This window comes from Nyctereutes procyonoides, unplaced genomic scaffold, assembly GCF_905146905.1.
Source record: "Nyctereutes procyonoides isolate TBG_1078 unplaced genomic scaffold, NYPRO_anot_genome, whole genome shotgun sequence".
Classification (NCBI taxonomy): Eukaryota; Metazoa; Chordata; class Mammalia; order Carnivora; family Canidae; genus Nyctereutes; species Nyctereutes procyonoides.
Genome location: NW_026575122.1, coordinates 25223376 through 25242385, shown reverse-complemented (window position 1 = coordinate 25242385; position 19010 = coordinate 25223376). Strand labels below are relative to the sequence as shown.

The 19010-nt window shown below is 34.1% G+C and overlaps 1 protein-coding gene across 8 annotated transcripts in view; it reads right to left on the bottom strand.

Annotated features, from left to right (window-relative positions):
- Positions 1-19010, bottom strand: part of ANKS1B (ankyrin repeat and sterile alpha motif domain containing 1B) — a 1038970-nt gene that overhangs the window by 758584 nt on the left and 261376 nt on the right. For all 8 annotated transcript variants that reach the window (XM_055336281.1, XM_055336283.1, XM_055336282.1 and 5 more), the window contains exon 9: positions 3167-3310. In XM_055336281.1, coding sequence (XP_055192256.1) covers positions 3167-3310 — 144 coding nt within the window. The remainder of the gene's footprint in view (positions 1-3166; positions 3311-19010) is intronic.

Below are 19010 nucleotides of genomic sequence, written 5' to 3'. Positions count from 1 at the left end.
CGTGGTGCAGAGGTGGACATCTCATATAAGATTGTGGAGGAGATCAGTGTCATCCACCCTCACACAATTCATCTCAAATTCTCTGCTCTAATCATATATGCTCTTTTAAAAGGGAAGGGTAGCAATAAAAACAAATGGCAATTTCTGATCAGGCTCTGAACTATCTTTAACTTTCCCTTAACTTGATATTTGTGATTAAATTCACAGATGATAGAATAAAATACTAAAGGTTACTCTAAAGACTCTCATTTTTCATCTACATGTATTAACCAAAAAAAAAAAAAAAGTCTAAAATTTCCAAAATATATAACCAGGAACACAAGCAAATGGTAGTGATTATTATTATTATTATTATAAAATATTATTTTCAGGAGTATTAAAAATTAATTATACTTTCTAGAAAGGGCTTCATTTCCCCAGTCTCTTTATTCTTGTATTTTTGCCAACTTAAATATTCAACTGCATTGAAATTATACTAAAATACCTAACATATTCTGTAAGCCTTAATTTTAATTCCCTGATGTTATTTAAAATTCTTAATTTCTTTGTGAAAATTTAGAATTCGAAATAACATCTTGTCACAAAGGAAGGACAAAATGCCATATTAAGACTAGAAAAAAACAGAAAAATTGGCTAAACCTGAATATAGGATCAATTCAAAATCTAGACAAAAACTGGAGGCTAGATAATCTTAGAAGTGTAAGATCCATAGGATCAGCCAATGTTCTAATTTTGCAAGCAAAAAATCTATTTGAGACTCTAAAAGTAATACATCACATAGTTTTAATTGAGTCTGTATTTCCATAATCCTCATGTTTCTGAAGATTAGGACTATGCTTTGAATATAGAAGATAATTTGATACATGTGTGCTCGATCCACTTAAATTAAGGGTTATGAATGTGAAATAAATATATTTTATTAGAATCCAACAAATCTGAGCATATAGAAATTTGCATAATATTATACTAATTCCAGTGATTCCCAAAGGCTCCTTTACCAAACTGTAAGGTAATAGGTTTTTGTGAGGCCTTCTATGCATAGTCGTCAGTTTAATGATTTTCTAATGACCTCCCAAAATATTTCAGGTCTAGAAAAAACAACTTCAAAACAAAATCCTTTTTTTCATGAAATTTTAAGAAAACTTCTATTCTGAAGCTGGCCCAGAAAATCCTGAGTTCAAAGCTATTGTAAGTTGTAGGACAAACTTACATTTGATATGATGTCTCCAATGTCACAACAAATGTATTAAATTTTATTGTAGATACATATGTTAAAGGAGAGTCCATCAACAAATTGAGAACATTAGTAGAAGACCAGATGAGAATAGTAACAAAAGAATTCTGCTCTTCATTTATTATATTAAATAGAGTAAAAAAAAAGATACTACATGTCAAGTAAATTTATAGATGTAATCAGTAACAATGAAAATACCAATAAGGATACTTTTAGAAAATATAGATTTCTAAGACCAGGCAATCATGTCAGCTAATTAATGCAATCATGATTTCTCCTCCCATGCATTATATGTAAAAATATCATGGTGGTTTTAAAAATAGGACAACAAAAATAAGAGATTTCAGAAGAAAATCCAAGCCAAACAGGATGCAATATAATGAGAGAAATGGGAGTTACTTCTAGATGAGATGAATTAAACAAAAAAATAAAAAGAATAAAAATAAGAATTTTAATGAATTTAATAGTTTAAAAAAACTACACAAAAACCTCACATATACAAATGAGGGGGAAGCTGCAGACTGGGAAACATTTTGTGGTAAATATAAACTATTAAAATACTATTATTTGCAAGTCTTCACAGGAAAGTGGCCCAAGAAAAATCTCTAGTATTAAAATACTGTAAACCAAAGTCAAGTTACTTCCAAGCCTACTACCAAACTTAATAAAATGAAAAAAATTAATGTTGAAGAAGGTAGTAGAGAAGCAAATTTTAGTTATATATTATTGCTGGCTCAGAGCTCTAATACTTTATCTTATGAAACAATAAGAAACAATAAAAGCATTTGATTAGTAAACCATTAAGCAGATGAGGTTATATTAATAAAATAAAACTTATGTTTTTTTCATTCCTTTATCCTATCTCCTTATAGATAGGAGGTAAAAGTCTTTAAGTGAGGAAATGAAACTGCCAAATATACTATGCATTTATTAATTGTTCCACTGAAATACTACTTAATACTTACAATATGCCAGGAACTATGCTGGCCTTGAAATAGATATAATGCAATATATAATCCCTACCTTTATTGAACTCAGGGTCCAGTAGATATTGATAACAATTCTGTAATGATTAGGATAGTGTCTTAGAGTCCTAAAAATAGTTCATGTTAAGGTGAAGAGATTTTTTTTTTTAGATACTATCTGCTGACTTTGTTTTCTCTACAATAAATTAATATTGGAACTTGATCAACTTGTGACATAAGACATGAAAAATGTGATTTTTTCTTAGAAATAATTACCTCATACTTGAGGCAAAACAGAAAATAATATTTTTGAGATGTGACACTATTCTGGATAATTACTGCAAACTATTTTCTGTCCAACACTATTTTTCCACACATGCACTAAGTAGTTACACATACATACCTTAGCCTTACATTGCTTTTTGCATTAATGGTTTTTCATATTTTCATTCGGCTTCAAATTTCCTAGCTCTGGGTAATTTTACTTATTTCTGAAACTCCTCCATAGGCTTGTGTTGGTCCAAAACACACAACAGGAATTTGAAGGTGATATAATAGAATAAAATGGACTTAATGAATGGTGAGATAGTTTCAAAATTATAGTCAATGGTCTCATTTTTGGATTGTCCTACATAATTTTCAAAGGCAAACATTATTCTACAATGTTATATTGTGCTAAAAAAATCATAACGATGCTATTAAAGAGCTCTAATATGTTTCCTTGTAAATCATTTTCTATTATATTAATATAAATTGTAATTTAATTTGAAAATAGCATTCTTTAAATGAACTATTTCTAGATCATAAATATTAAAAATCTCAAAAACAACTCAATTTTTCAGGGACTATCATCATGATCAAAATAATACAGCCACATAAGATGATGTAAAGTATGTGTTTGCATATCCATACAGGTACAACAACTATTTTTATGTTTTGATATATCTTAAGAAAAGCAAACTGTTACCTGTGCAAGAATGGGGAAGCCAAGATTCCTACATCCATTACAAGGAGTTAATGCTTCCCAGAGTCCTGAAGGCCCACAAGTGTTTTCATCATCATCTTCTTCTTCCACTTCTCCTGGTGACAAATTTATTGTAGATGAAGTTCTCTGAAATCAAATTTATATTATACCAATATATTATATCAATGTTATTTAGATATCTTAACATCAATTAGATTATATTAATTTCTTGTAGTATGCACTAGAAAGCAAAATAAGCTTAATATTCACCATAGTTATGTGGCTGTGCCACATGACTAAGCCAAAAAAACATATAATATAATTCAAGCTGAATATTTAAAAAAATTGAAAGGGAAAAAACTGGGTGAGAAAGACTAGTAGGATACAAAGTTCATAATGAAAAATAGACATGAAAATGACCCAAGAAAATATCTAAATAGCAACAAATTAGAAAAATCTTATCATTTCTAAATGCATCCAGAAGAACAGCAGGAAAATCCTTTATTGAAATAGGAATTGCTAAAAAAAGCCCATTTTTTTCCCTAAAAAGTCCATTTTTTCATAATGTCTCCTTTTCAAAAAACTGAACTTCATAAAATTTTATATTATACATCTAACAGGGGTAATACTTTTAAAATTAATAATGAGACTTCCATGTTGAACCTGCATATTTGTTTTTGCTACTTGCCAAATCCCATTAAAATGACAGCAATGGATTTATAAAAATGGTCTGATGCATAAGGACAGGGACAAAAGGAGAGAGATTAGCAGATGAGCAATAACAAGAAAATTTTAAGATAATGATAAACAAATGAGTAGGTATTGCATAACCAAACTTGAGAAAACTGCAAACAAAATGTCTATAAGGGTGAAGAATAAGCAGCATGTCTATTCACAACTCAGTACCATCAAAAAGGCTTAAGAATCAGAGAGATGTACTATACATGAAAATGTACGTGCAGGCAGGGCTGTAACAGGATAGAAACTCTATATTTGGCCGAGTTAGACCCTGAGACCCATGTTCTCAACCGGCCAAGAAACTAAACCTTCACCACAGACAAAAAATTGGAGGTTTATTTTCTGGTGGGATTAAAACAAAGGTATTATGAACTCTAATAATCCATGCACTGTGAACAGAGGGCTGTCTCGGTAAAAACAAAGAAATTAATTGACTATCTGGTAGTTATATATTCCCAACCTACCCAGTGCCTGCCCACATTTGCCCTAGAGAGCATGGCAGCTAGGTTTATATCCCCCAGGTAGGAGATGAGAATATATTCCCCTCTGCAGAAATTGACCTCCCAAGAAAAAAAGATCTATAAATACCTAAATGATGGGGGCCTATGCCTTAACTCTTACTGTGAAGCCCACCTCTCATGAGAGCTCCACTCACATAAATAGTTTCCAAATTTTTAGGTAAATATGAATAAGAATCCAAGCATCATCACATATTTAAGCCTTTAACAGAGACCAAAATAAGTATACAAAAAGTTATAAATAGTATCCATGAAGAAATGGAAGATATTTGCATCCATGAAACAAGAACAGAATGCTACAAAACAAGTAAATACCTAAAACCCAATAGGAGAGTTGAAACATAAGTCTGAAGAAATTTCCCAGAAGACAGGACAAACAATGAAGAGAAATTAAAAGTCAAGAAATGGGGGATCAAATCAAAAGCTCCATGGAGAGATAGGAGGAAATTATCAAAGAAACAATGCAAGGAATTTTGCATTAACTGATGAAAATTTCATACTGAAAGAGTCTGATGAATGCTCAGCAAAATTTATGTGTCGGGCACTTTATTTTCAAAATACAAAAATACAAAAATTTCTGTAATTTTGTACATAGCTGCCCATCTTTCATAAGAACACATTTCTCAAATCAGGAATAAAAGATGATCATCACAGCAATTTTTTCACCCAACAGACATCCTAGTGAGAAAATCTTGGGGCATCTAAAACTTTAATCCAGCAAGAGCATCTACATGTATATCAATGCTGTCTACAAAATATAACAAAATAACCAAAAAGGCATCTTCTTCACCAACTCATGATCAAACCAATGATGGTTTGACCATCAATGCTGACAGGGCATGGCACCATGAATCATTGAATACTTGGTAAGAGTTATCAATATTTCACAGATTTATCAGTTCTTTTCTATTTGTGTTAAGGGTACTAAAATTATTTCATCCAATCTTACAGGGAACTTCCTCTATCTCTTTCTTCTCCCCACAGAAAAACCCTGTTTATGTTTCTTTCCTGCTCATAAATCTCATAAATTATTTCCCATTGTACAGTAAATAATATCCAAATTCCGCAAGGTTCTGTGGTCAAAGTCTTTTTTTTTAAACACTTTTACTTACTCTACTCATCCAGACTGTAACCAAGTAGAATTGTTTGCCCATCCTTAATCATGCTCAATTCCATTTATTCACACCTTCCATCTTACTTCTCTGTGTAGTGTATCTTACTGGGTAAGAGTTTAGGCTCTGAAATTAGTTCTGAATTTCCAGCTTGCCTACTTATTAGCGTGATTTTCATCAGATGTGACCATTGTCATTTGGCTTATATACTCAATGGGAAGTAAAACAGTAAAACCTCCCTCACAGCTTTTTTGCTGATAATGAAATAAGGTGACAAAAATGAAGTGCCTGACACATAATAAGTTTTCAATAAATATTAAGTACCATTTTAGCTATTATTCTCTTATAATCTTACTGATTCCTCAAAATACAGTTCAGATTTCACTTCTTTACAGATTTCCCACAAATAGAAATGATACAGCTCTCTTCTAAATGTCTGTAGCTCTTGGTATAAGTTTCTGTATTGTGATAGATGGCATAGTGGCAAAGAGAAGTAGCTGTGAAGTCAAATAGATATTTAAATCCCATCTCTGCCATTTCCAAGGTAGTGTTATTTTGAGCAAATCACATAATCTTATTAATCCTGGTTTCCTTATCTGCAAAGTAGGTAAAGTAATAATTCCTACTTGATAGGGCTTGATTATCAATAAATTTCAAACTATCATTTCCATTTAACTACCTAGAAAATTTTACTAAGGGGTATATGTAATTGCATCACAAATCTCATTATAGTTATTTTAGTTTTATTTTATATTAACCATTACCAGCAGCATTAGCAGAAATAACAAAATTTATCAGTGGTTTAGTACTGCCCCCTAAAGACAGTATATAAGTTAGCTGTGTAAAACAACAATTTTCCTCTTGCTTCTTTATAATTAAACACTCCTGGGGGAGATCCCTGGGTGGCTCAGCGGTTTAGTGCCTGCCTTCACCCCAGGGCATGTTCCTGGAGTTCTGAGATCAAGTCCCATGTTGGGCTTCTGCATGGAGCCTGCTTCTCCATTTGCCTGTGTCCCTGACTCTCTCTCTCTTTCTCTCTCTTTCTCCCTCTGTGTCTCTCAGGAATAAATAAATAATAAATAAATAAATATCTTTAAAAAAATAAAAAAGCCTGGGAAAGATTTTTTATCAAACTAAACATAATCTTCAATTATTTATGAAAAGGAAGCCACATGAACACACTTAAACTTGGGAATTTCCTTTATTCCAAATGCCTTTGAAACTTTTTATTGGAGACCCAACTGTATTCCTAAAGTTCCAGAAATTCTTTAATAGAATATAGACCTTAATTTGTCATGGTTTGAGCTCAATTATCCTTCTTGGTTAATACATAGTAATTATGTAGATGAAAGATGGCACCAGGTCTACGTTGTCACAAAAGACCAAAGTCATAATACATAAATACCACAGGGAGACAAATTGGAGCTCAAAGAAAAATACTTCTAAAATAATTACATTAGTCTAACATTAAAGAAATGTGATTTCCTTAGGAGCTGAGATATATAGATATAACCCCAATTTTTCATTACGGCCTAAACAAAACAAATATCTATAATGATGGTTTATAGTTTTAAAAATGATTTCAGATATAAAATAGCCCAACAAAGTAGGGTTGGAATTACCCCTGTTCGACAACTGAAGAAGCTGATATTCTTGCATTGTTATTCTATTTGCAAGATCATCCTACAAATCAGGCTATGTTATGATCCAAGTCTTCTGATTCTCGGTGCTGTAAGCTTTCTTCTACACCATGGAACAAAGCTCTTAATGACACTATTTAAGACTTTCAGGATATTCACAAAGAAATGCCTTTTTTTCTGCAATAGTGTGTAACAGAAAGCCTTTAATTTTTAACCCTAAAATTCTAGAGTCCATGCAGTTAAAGTGCAGGATTAAGGGCCAGTTATGACCCCACAGAGTCCCTTTAAGTCCTCACCAAGCAGCCCTCTGACACATGTCCGTATAGACATGGCAGTGGTGGGGCAAAGGCAGAGGGTAGCCATGGCCTGTCCACATGTCACTGGAGGAAACCTGGGGTGCTCGACCCAGCTAGAATATAGGAGAGCAATGTGTGGGTGGGGAAATCGGATGATGGGATAGACAAGACCAGTCTTCACCCTACCAAAAACACAAAAACCAAAATGTAAAGCAGGACAACCATCTAATTGAACTTCTCAGTGCAAAGGGATCCTGCAGAAAGACAGACTCTATGCAGCAGGCAGCCACCAGAAATGGAGATCCAAACAAAGGAAGGCCATTCAGAATGCTAGTAGGCAATTTGGACAACCATGTAGCTGAGTCTCAAATACTTTTGTCTTTGTTTTTCAAAAAAAAATGACATTGATTTATTGATTTTTAATGACATTTAAAGTAATACATGCTGATTGTAAAACAAATCATTCAAAATTAAAAGTTGTTAGATGAGAAAGTGAAGCTTTCCTAACCTCATTCCCACAATACGCATTCAGTGCACATCTTTCCAGATTTTGTACCTGTATGATGATATTATTAGGACAAATCCATAACTAGGCAATTGTATGCCAAAAAACATTTTAAACTTTGTATATGCAGGGACTCCCTGGGTGGCTCAGTGGTTTAGCGCCTGCCTTTGGCCCAGGGCGTGATCCTGGAGACTCGGGATCGAGTCCCACATTGGGCTCCCTGCATGGAGCCTGCTTCTCCCTCTGCCTGTGTCTCTGCCTCTCTCTCTCTCTCTCTCTCTCTCTCTCTCTCTCTCTCTCTCTCATGAATAAATAAAATCTTTAAAAAAAATAAAATAAACTTTGTATATACAACCAATGTTGTCTCTTCCTCTCCACACAGTGACCAGAGAAGATTTCTTAATATGAGAATATGAACACACTACCCTCTTCCTTAAAAGCATTCAATAGTTTCATTTTTAAAAATTCAAAATTCTTCACAACTCAGAAGGCTGGGTATAACTTGCCCTTACCTGCCTCTTAGTTTGGTACCACCACCACCCTACACTGCCTCTTTCCTGGAATCTATCAAGCTTCCTCCTACCTACAACTTCATAGATGATTTTCTCTAGTGGAGATGGTTAGTTCTCTCCCACTATAATTCTCTCCTCTCCATTCGTCTTTAGAAACCTAGCCCTTTTTTATTCTATTGTTATGAAACCGTTTTAGTTGGGCATATGCCTGCTTTGAATGAAAGACATTTCCCAATCCCTTTTGCAGTAGGTGTGGGCACATGATTAACTTGGAACTTTGGGGTATAGGAAGCATTCTTGAAGTGATGAAACATGTCATTCCTCCCGTTCCTTTGTCTGCTCATGGGAATACCAATGAAAGGGCTGAAGCTGGAGCAGTCACCTTGAACCATGAGGCATCCTTGAAACTGGAGAACCTACACAGTGGAACAATAACATAGAATAATCCTGGATTCCTCTTGCTGGAGACTGCTATCAGCCTTAGACTGCCTTAGTCGAAGCTTTGGAAAAAGAAGTGAAAAAAAACTCCTTTTTAAACTATTTTGGATTTTCTGTTACCTGCTACTGTACTGTCCCTTATCTTCTGACTCCACTGAATTCAATTCTGTGTTCATCCTATATTCAAGCTAATGTGGAACTGAGCATCTATTTGACTTCATTAAAGAACACATTCAGACTTCTCCCCTTCCACCAAGAAGTGCCCAGCTTTCTTGATGTTTATTTTCCTCCCACAGGCTTATTCCATTAGCTCTTTGAATTCCTCTCTTCTATTATGCAGAGCGATTTAACTCCAGTACACATTTTATCTCCAAACCTGCATATAGCCAAACTCATTACACAGGTGACTTACACAGCAAGTCAAATTGTTTGTCAATTTGAAATACAATCGAAAATGACAGATCAATAATATCTTATTTTATAGCATTCTTAACTGGATAAATGAGGGCTATGGTGAGAAAAAAAAGAAAATTGTAAGGTATTAAGCTGGTTCATTTATAAACCAAAACTATGATGGTGCCAATGATCAAACAATTACAGGTCAGTGATGGTATTACTTAAAAAGGAGCATTTGCCTATCTTAAATTCATTCCTGAAAAAGAGCTCACATGCCACAATGTAATACATAGCAATGCTTAGAAAACTTAGTGTCAAATATAATTTCTTCATCCTCTCATCAACACTAAACATCTGTTCAATTTTCTGAAAATAATTCTGCAATCTACTCTACACTGGCTTCACACCTCAGCCATCCCGAGTTAGTGAAATTCGCAACATTTAAGTCCTTCAAAAAACAAAATTTCTCTCTGGTTTATTTGGAGTTACCTGGGAAACCTAAATAGCATTTATATCTGTGAGGAAAAGAAAGGAGAAGAAAAATAAGTCTCTATGCCAATGAGCACACTGAATCTACCTGCTAGCATCCACACACCAAAATGATGTCACCCTATACAGTGATGTTTTGAACTTGGAAACGTGCCAAGTATCAAAAGTATTTCACACCTACTGAAGTATGAACTTGTCATTAAAGCAATTATTTTTAGTTGCAAGAAGTATTGAAGAATAGACTAAGGAGAGCCCTTCTCTTCTTTTTAATAGTACATGAGACATTGTGATTCCTCTAAAATGCTTAGTTCCAACTAATTTTATCCCCACCTGCTACCTGTTTACAGAGTTGGCATTCTTTGCATAGCCATCTGGGAAACTTCAAAGAATTCCTTTGGTTTGCTATCCTACTTTTCATACAATCAGTTTGCATGTTCTCATTATCTCTTGAAACTTTACCTCTTAATAACTGATGCTGTTTATTATCACAAAACTAGAAGTCTAAACTGACGTCAGGTTCATGCACAAGTTTATGCACATTTTGAAAAAATTAAGGGTACGTTAGAAAATTTATTTACCTTTGTATTTTTTTCAGCAAGATTTAATACAAAAGGCAAAATGTGAAACTTTTGGAAAATTACAATATTCTTCACATCATTTTATAGAAACAGTTTATCAAATAGGTTCATTTTAAAAATCAATTTTATGAAAGTATTACATAATATGTGCTCATTTTATGTATTTATTTTTAAAGATTTTATTTATTTACTCATGAGAGACACAGAGAGAGAGGCAGAGACACAGGCAGACTTCTGAGTAAGAAAAGATTTCTTTTTTTTTTTTTTTTTAATTTTTTTTTTATTTATTTACGATAGTCATACAGAGAGAGAGAGAGAGGCAGAGACACAGGCAGAGGGAGAAGCAGGCTCCATGCACCAGGAGCCCGACGTGGGATTCGATCCCGGGTCTCCAGGATCGCGCCCTGGGCCAAAGGCAGGCGCCAAACCGCTGCGCCACCCAGGGATCCCAAGAAAAGATTTCTTACATAATAAGTAAACAGCACAGAGGATGTATGGCCAGAATATAGAATATTAAAAGAAGTTTACATCTCTGGATATTCAGATGCAAAAAAATGAATCTAGACACAGATCTTACACTCTTCACAAAAATTAACTCAAAATGGATCACAGACCTAAATGCTAAATACAAAATTATAAAAATTCCTAGATGAAAACTTAGGAGAAAAAAAAAAGAAAACTTAGGAGAAAGGGATCCCTGGGTGGCGCAGCGGTTTGGCGCCTGCCTTTGGCCCAGGGCGCGATCCTGGAGACCCGGGATCGAATCCCACGTCGGGCTCCCGGTGCATGGAGCCTGCTTCTCCCTCTGCCTGTGTCTCTGCCTCTCTCTCTCCCTCCCTCTCTCTGTGACTATCATAAATTAAAAAAAAAAAACTTAGGAGAAAATCTAAATGATCTTGGGTATAGCAATGACTTTTTAGATTCAACACTAAAGGCAGGACCCATGAAAGGATTGGTAATAATTGATAATCTGGACCTTGTTGAACTTAAAGACTTTGCTCTCAGTGTCAAGAGAATGAGAGGATAAGCCACAGACAAGAAGAAAATATTTGTAAGTCATATATTTGATAAAGGATTATTATCCAAAATATATAAAGAATTCTTAAAACTTGACAATGAGAAAACAATAGGTTAAAAAATGAGCCAAAGACCTTCACAGAACCTCACAAATGAAGATACATAGATGGCAAGCATCTGCAAAGATGCTCCACATGTCATGAGGGAAATGAAAATCAAAACTACAAACTAAAATGCTGACTAGAATGGTCAAAATCCAGAAAACTGATGAGGCCAAATGTTGAGGATGTAGATCAAGAGAGACTCTCATTCATTACTGGTAAGAATGCAAAATGGTACAGCCACTTTTGAAGATAGTTTGGCAGTTTCTTACAAAATGACCATACTCTTCCTATATGTTCCAATAGTCTCATAACTTGGTATTTATCCAAGGGAATTGAAAACTTATATTTATAGCAGCTTTATTAATAGTTGCCAAAACTTGGAAGAAACCAATATGTTCATTAGTAGGTGAATGGATAAATAAACTGTGGTACATCAAGGCAATGGAAGATTATTGATCACTAAAAAGAAAGGAGTTAGCAAGCCATGAAAAGACATGAAGGAACCTTACGTGTGTGTTACTACATCAAAAAAGCCAACCTAAAAGGGCTACACACATATAAAATAATTCCAACTATATGACGTTTTGGAGAGGGCAAAACTATGGAGACAGTAAAAACAAACAAACAAAAAACCCAGTTAGAAGGATGAATAGATGGAACACAGAGGATCTTTAGGGCAGTGAAAATACTTTGATAACGTAATGACGGATATATGTCATTATGAAAACTGTAATGTAAATTATGGACTTGGGGTGATTATGTGATGTCAGTGTAGGTTCATCATCTGTTTGGTGGGAGAGTTGATTGATAGAAGCTATGCTTGTGTGGAGCTAGGGGGTTATACAAAATCTGTTCCTTTTAGTTTTGCTGTGAACTATAAACTGCTCTAAAAAAAAAGTACTTCTTACAATGCAAAAATAAGCTAAGCTAAATTACCCAATAAAAACTGGCAAAGGATTTGAAAGGATATTTTACCAAAAAAAAAAAATACCTGTATGGCTCCAAGTGCAGAAGATACTTAACACATTAGTAATCAGTGACCTGGAAGTCAAAAGCATTATGTGATACTATTCCACACCCATTACAATGTCTAAAATGAAGTGTTGCTAATAATGTGGACAGACTTGAACTCTAATACATAGCTAATAGGAATGTAAAATGGTATAAACACTCTGGAAAACATCTGCAATATTTCTTAAGTTTAAGTTCACCCTGTGACCTGGCATTTTAGGCATTTACCCAAGAGAAATAAGAGTTTATGTCTACACACAAACTTTTACATGAATGTTCACACCTGCTTTATACATAATGGCCCCAAATTGGAAGCAACCTAGATGTCCATCAGCAGATGAGTATATAAACCCATTCTGACATATCAATACAGCGGAATACTACTTTGCATTGAAAAGGAATAAAGTACAGCTACAAGGAAAACAGAGATAAATCTCAAAAACATGCTGAATGAGAGAAGTCAGACATAAAGTATATGCTTAGGATCCTGTTTCTATGAAGGTCTAGAAAAGACATGTCTAATACAGTAATAGAAAAAAGGTTTCTAGAGCCAAGGGTAGGTGAGTAGGTAGGTGACAAGGAAGGAGGATACGCCTCTGCAGTGATGGAAATGTTCTGTATCTTAATTGCAGTGGTGATTACTCAGTTGTATACATTTATTAAAAGTCATCAAAGTGTACATTTAAAATGAGTACATATTGGGCAGCCTGGGTGGCTCAGCAGTTTAGCGCTGCCTTCAGCTCAAGGCATGATCCTGGAGACCCAGGATCGAGTCCCGTGTCAGGCTCCCTGCATGTGTCTCTGCCTCTGGGTATGTGTGTGTGTCTCTCATGAATAAATAAATAAGATCTTTAAAGAAAAAAAAGTACTCAGTCTTTCAGCATTATGACATAGGTGGGCTATGGTATTTTTGTAGAGGCCCTTTATAAAGTTGAGGAATTTCCTTCTATTCTCAGTTTACTCAGAGTGTAGCACAAATAGAGGCTCTTTCTACACTACTCATATAATTATACATTTTTCTTTATTCTATTAATATGGTAAACCACATCAATTGATTTTAGATTGTTAAAACAACTCTGCCTTTCTGACATATAACCCATTTGGACATGATGTATAATATTTTTAATACATTACTTATTACTATTTTGTTAAGGATTTTCGATGCTGTGTTCATGAGTTGATATTTATGTAAAGTCTTCCTGTGAAATGTCTCTAGTTTTGCAGTAATGTTGACCTCATACAATAACTTGGGAACACCCCTAATCCTTTATTTTCTAAAAGGTTTTTCAAAAAAATAAAAGGTTTTTCACCAGTGAATCATCTGAGCCTGACATTTCCTTGTGAGTAAATTTTAATTAATATAATTATATAATATGTACACTATATTACGTAAGTATATAATTACCTAATTTAATAAAAATTATATTGCTTATACCCACCATTTCAAATATATTAAAATTTTTAAAGTATCTCTTGCTCAACAACTATTGTCTATAAGACTAAATTTGAAGGTGAGGAAAGGGAAAGACAAATAGGTCAGTAAATCAAAATTCAAGGTATAAAGACATATGTATATTAGTAATTAGATATTAAAACTAGGCCAAAATTATGAGCATTACAGAGATACAGAAACAAAGCATTAGGAGAACATAAAGAAGGAGCCATTAGGAGAAGAAAGAATTCAGAAAGTTGCTTACACTTATGCAACAGTAACTCATGAGACAAAAATTCTGACAAGAGAGAAAGAAGGGGGGGGATCCCTGGGTGGCTCAGCGGTTTAGCGCCTGCCTTTGGTCCAGGGCACAATCCTGGAGTCCCAGGATCGAGTCCCACATCGGGCTCCTGGCATGGAGCCTGCTTCTCCCTCCTCCTGTTTCTCTGCCTCTCTCTCTCTCTCTCTGTGTCTATCATAAATAAATAAATAAATCTTTAAAAAAAAAAGAGCGAGAAAGAAGGGAATGAGAATGCAGAGCAATTGCATGGCCGTGGCTTACCATGCTTGCTAAGTCAGGTATGAGGAAGGAAGGGCATTGTGAGAAGATGAAACAGAAAAAATAAACTGAAGCTATATTGTGGAAAATGGATTGTTTAAAACATGTTCAACATTTGCCAAGGCACAATATTCTATAACTAATGCTATAATGATAATAAACCAGAAAGCTCCTATGTGGCTAGATACAAAGGATTTGGAGACTATTTCTCTTTTCTGAATTCTGCAGTACAGATGGTCTTGACAACTCAATCTATTTTTTTGAACTGTTAGATGCTACATAAAGTACACTTTATGATTACAGAGCCAATATTTTCTATTATTTGTGAAACCTGAAAAATAACTAGCATAGTTCTGGGCATATGTATATACTTTTGACTTGGCAACTCTGGTCCTTTCTCATTTTTTATAAGTAGAAATGCCCTTTAAACAAATGTAAAATAGAAATGTTAATGTGCTAGTGTGTATGGAAATATGTATATGCTCATGTGTGCATGTGTACTGGAGTAAAAAACAGAAAATAAAAAGTATGTTTGATCAAGAAAACAGGTTCAAAAAGACTTCTAATAACCCCACAATCAAAAGATAAAAATTTTCCACCTTTTAATAGCAATATTTTACCATATTTCAATATATAATGGCATATTATTTGCCATTCCTCACATTTATGTATATTACTCTCTTCATTATACTATATTTTCACCCATTTTTATGGGGAAGCAGTTGTTCAGTTATATGAAAGTAAAGTTTTAGAAAAGCAAAGGATGTGATTGAAAAGATATTAATTAAGCCATCATAAAGTAACAAAACTTACAACTGAAGCATTTTACATTGAAAGTAAATGAATACAAATTAGGTATTAGACTCCTCAGATGAGCAGAAAACTGATTAACTCTAGATCATAATGACACTAAATCAAAATAGTATAAATAAAATAGGAATAGAAATCAGAGATTTTTCACAGTCTATTAATATTAATATCGCCAAGGGTGGGTTAAGGACACATCATTGCTAAGAGATATGGAACAGATGGTTTAGACTAATGATTTGATACTATTGGGTAACTTCCATGATTCACATTACTGGTTGGAGGAAATTACACAATAAGAAATGGTCTTCAATTTATATCTAAAATGAGAAAATATATTTAACTGCAGGAGAATATAATTTCTTAATTTTATCATCTCATAAGAAAATGGAAATAAAAGTCTAATACAATTAGTTTGGGCCTCTGAAAAACAAAGCCACAGAAAGTGAAGACTAACATACTAAATCATGTTTTAAGAATACAAAAGATCTTAGACATGTTAGTGTTTGCAAATTCAATTGCAGGATCAAAACATTCTTTTAACAACAGACAAAATCCTGGGGAGGGAAAAAAAAAGCGGAAAGTTAAAAAAAATACCTGGAGAACATAACAAAGGAAAACTATAAGTAGTCAAAGAACAGCTGATACAGAATCTTTTAAAAGCAACCAGTTTTTAAAATGCTTATTTTCGAGTGCTTTCATTAACAATTACTAAATATTTAATAACACAATGAAATAAAATCATAATACCCCTGATGAGATGCATGTGCTAACTGCTATGAATTGATGTTACTATGTATAGTATGTGGGGTTCTGATAATAAAACACTTTCACTTAAAATGCTTATACTTACACAGCTTTAGACCTAATGTGTCAATCTGTGTAAAGAGCTTTGAAAATTGAAATTCAGATAATTGCAAAAGAATAAATCAAATTTTCTCCGTAAATAATAGATTTGCCACAATTATATATGTACAAATAATCCTTTGCCAATCAGAGTACACAATCTACAGAATCTTTGCAGGTTTTGCAAACATAGCAAAATAAATCTCAAAACATCTTTCAAGATAGATGATTTCTTTTTTTCCAGTTTATACACAAAGATCACACTAATCCATAGAGTGAAGTAAGTATATAAAGGTGAAAGATGTATAAAAAATTGGAATCTAGGTCACAATTTGGTCAATTGCAACTCAGGAGATTGCAATTAGCAGCAAAAAATAGATATTTTTTTAAGTGTTTTAAATATTTTAAAATACTCTAATTCATTAAAAAAAAGATTTGAAGTTTCTTTTAGGATACATGCAACAATGCAATATAAGAAATTATATCTTCACAGAAGGTATTTTTGTTGTAAGTTGTATGTGTGTGTGTTAAGTACATGTGGTGAGTTTGCCTTTCAGTGTGGAGAAGTTAAATTGTTTATTAGGGTTTTTAAAAGCCATTTGCCCTGATAGAAATTTTCTAAGCCTGTATTCTTGGCTTATAATAAACTCATGCACAGAATCATTTTAGATTTTCTAATACTGAACACATTTTCACCCACTGCACTTGCCACAGTGAACAGGAGAGTGTGCATACTACAGAAAGAAGATGGTCTGAATGAAATCTTCAGAAGCAAATGGTTGAGGTTAATTTTTCATCTCAAGGCCCAACTTTGACCTGCTTGATTTAAAGTCATAAACATACTATCTAAAACAGAATCCTTTCCCAGGGGTAACAGCTGGTAAAGGGGGAAGTCTATATCTTATGTACGTACTCCTAGTATCTGGAGTAGTATATGGCACAGAGTGGGTATTTGAATGCTGAACTTAATATGCTTCTTTTATATGCTTGACAACACCCAATAAATAAATGTTTTTGATTGAAATATTTCACTAATTTACACTAGCAAACAAATTCAAAACTTATGTTTCCTTCCTGACAAACTACCATTAATTAGTAATCCAATTAACAGTGTTTGAGTGTTTTATTTCTTTTTTTGAGATGTTATTTACTTATTTGACACAGGGAGAGAGGGAGAGAGCACAGGCAGGGGGAGGGGCAGAGGGAGAGGGAGAAGCAGCCTCCCTACTGACAGGAGTCTAACTCGGGGCTTGAACTCAGGACCCTGGGACAATGACCTGAGCTGAATGAAGGCAGACGCTTAGCCAACTGAGCCACCCAGGTGCCCGTGCTTGAGTGTTTTAAAAATCCTATCTCTTTCTTGATATGATTTCTTAAGAAAGAACTTTCCAGAGGCACCAGGACAAGTTAAACATACACGGAGATATCCTTCAACTGTGCAACATTCTTGCCACCTGCCAACATTTAATGAAATCCCCCAGATCCAAGATCCAACACCTGAAGTTGAAATGCCTGAGCCACATCCTGTCTACCCCTGGCGTGAAACCCATGCTGGATAAGTCATTTGTCTGAGATACTCAGTGGGAGGAACCTATGGCAATCAAAGACATCAGCAATTTCTGATTTACCAGATGCTACTGCAGATTCATTCCCCAGTGCTCCACCCTGATCACCCTGATTGAGAACTAAACTACAAGAAAAGAATTTCCTGCTGCTCAGCTACGGATTTCCACCACGTGAAAAACTCGTTCTGTTTTCCAAATAATTTATAAAAATAAGACTTAATTTCATTATGTTTATTAAGAGAAACTAAACAAATTGTGTTCATTTGAAGTAGTTAAATAATGGTTCTTTCAAACTTGAGCTTTAAAAATGTACTCTTGGTTCTCATTCCTTTTTAGGTCTTTCACTTCTGGAAATGTTAAAATAACATGATTACTAAATATACTTCCATTTCAAAGTGCCATCTAGCTACTCTGAAGGCAAAATCTGGAAAACAAATGAGAAAATGTAATCCTTACTGTTGGCAAGGAGTATTGTTCTATAAATGTAAATTATAAAATGACACAATTTGACTTAAAAAAAAGTATAAGGGAGAAGAGAAATGTGTTGTGAGACACAGGAAGAACTGAGGTGTAAATCTTGATAGCATATATGCCAAAATGAATCAAAGCAAACTCAATATTGCATGTGTCCAGATTAATAACATCTATCCAAAAATAATGTTAACACATTCTTTAACAAGATTCCAAAATACTTGAAAGGACTTATAGAAGTGAATCTTTCATCTTTTTCTAAAGACACCTTCTTCCAAAAATCTTTCCTTTCCTTCCTATTCTTGGACTATATCTTATCTCTAGTTCTCAGCCTCATCTTTTTCTCCAGGCTCTGCTCTACAGAGCTGTGGTCAAAAGGAGAGCCATACACCATGACAAAACTGGTCTGAGTCAGGTCTTGACAGCAGTATCAGTCGCTCCCCTAAAATATTTTTTACCCTTAAGGCTGTTCAAGAAAATAACAAATAATATAGCCTAAAAAATACATAATTTAGTAGGGACTTTTTCGGAGATGGGGGTGGGGAAGGAATGGGATTACTGTATTTAAAACTGCACCAGTGGGAAATAATTTCCAAATGTTTTCCATAAAATAGCTTATTATTAGATTCTCCGAAAGCGCTAGGACTTTGAAGTAAAAGAAAGTCTGCCGCTGAGAACACTGTTGAATTGCCGTTAACTCCTACTGGGAATCAAAATGACCCAGTCAAACCTCCAGCTGCTTCTGTTCCTCTGAATAAATTCTCCATTTTTTTTTTTTATGAAAAGAAAAAAGAAGAAAGTTCATTTAACAGT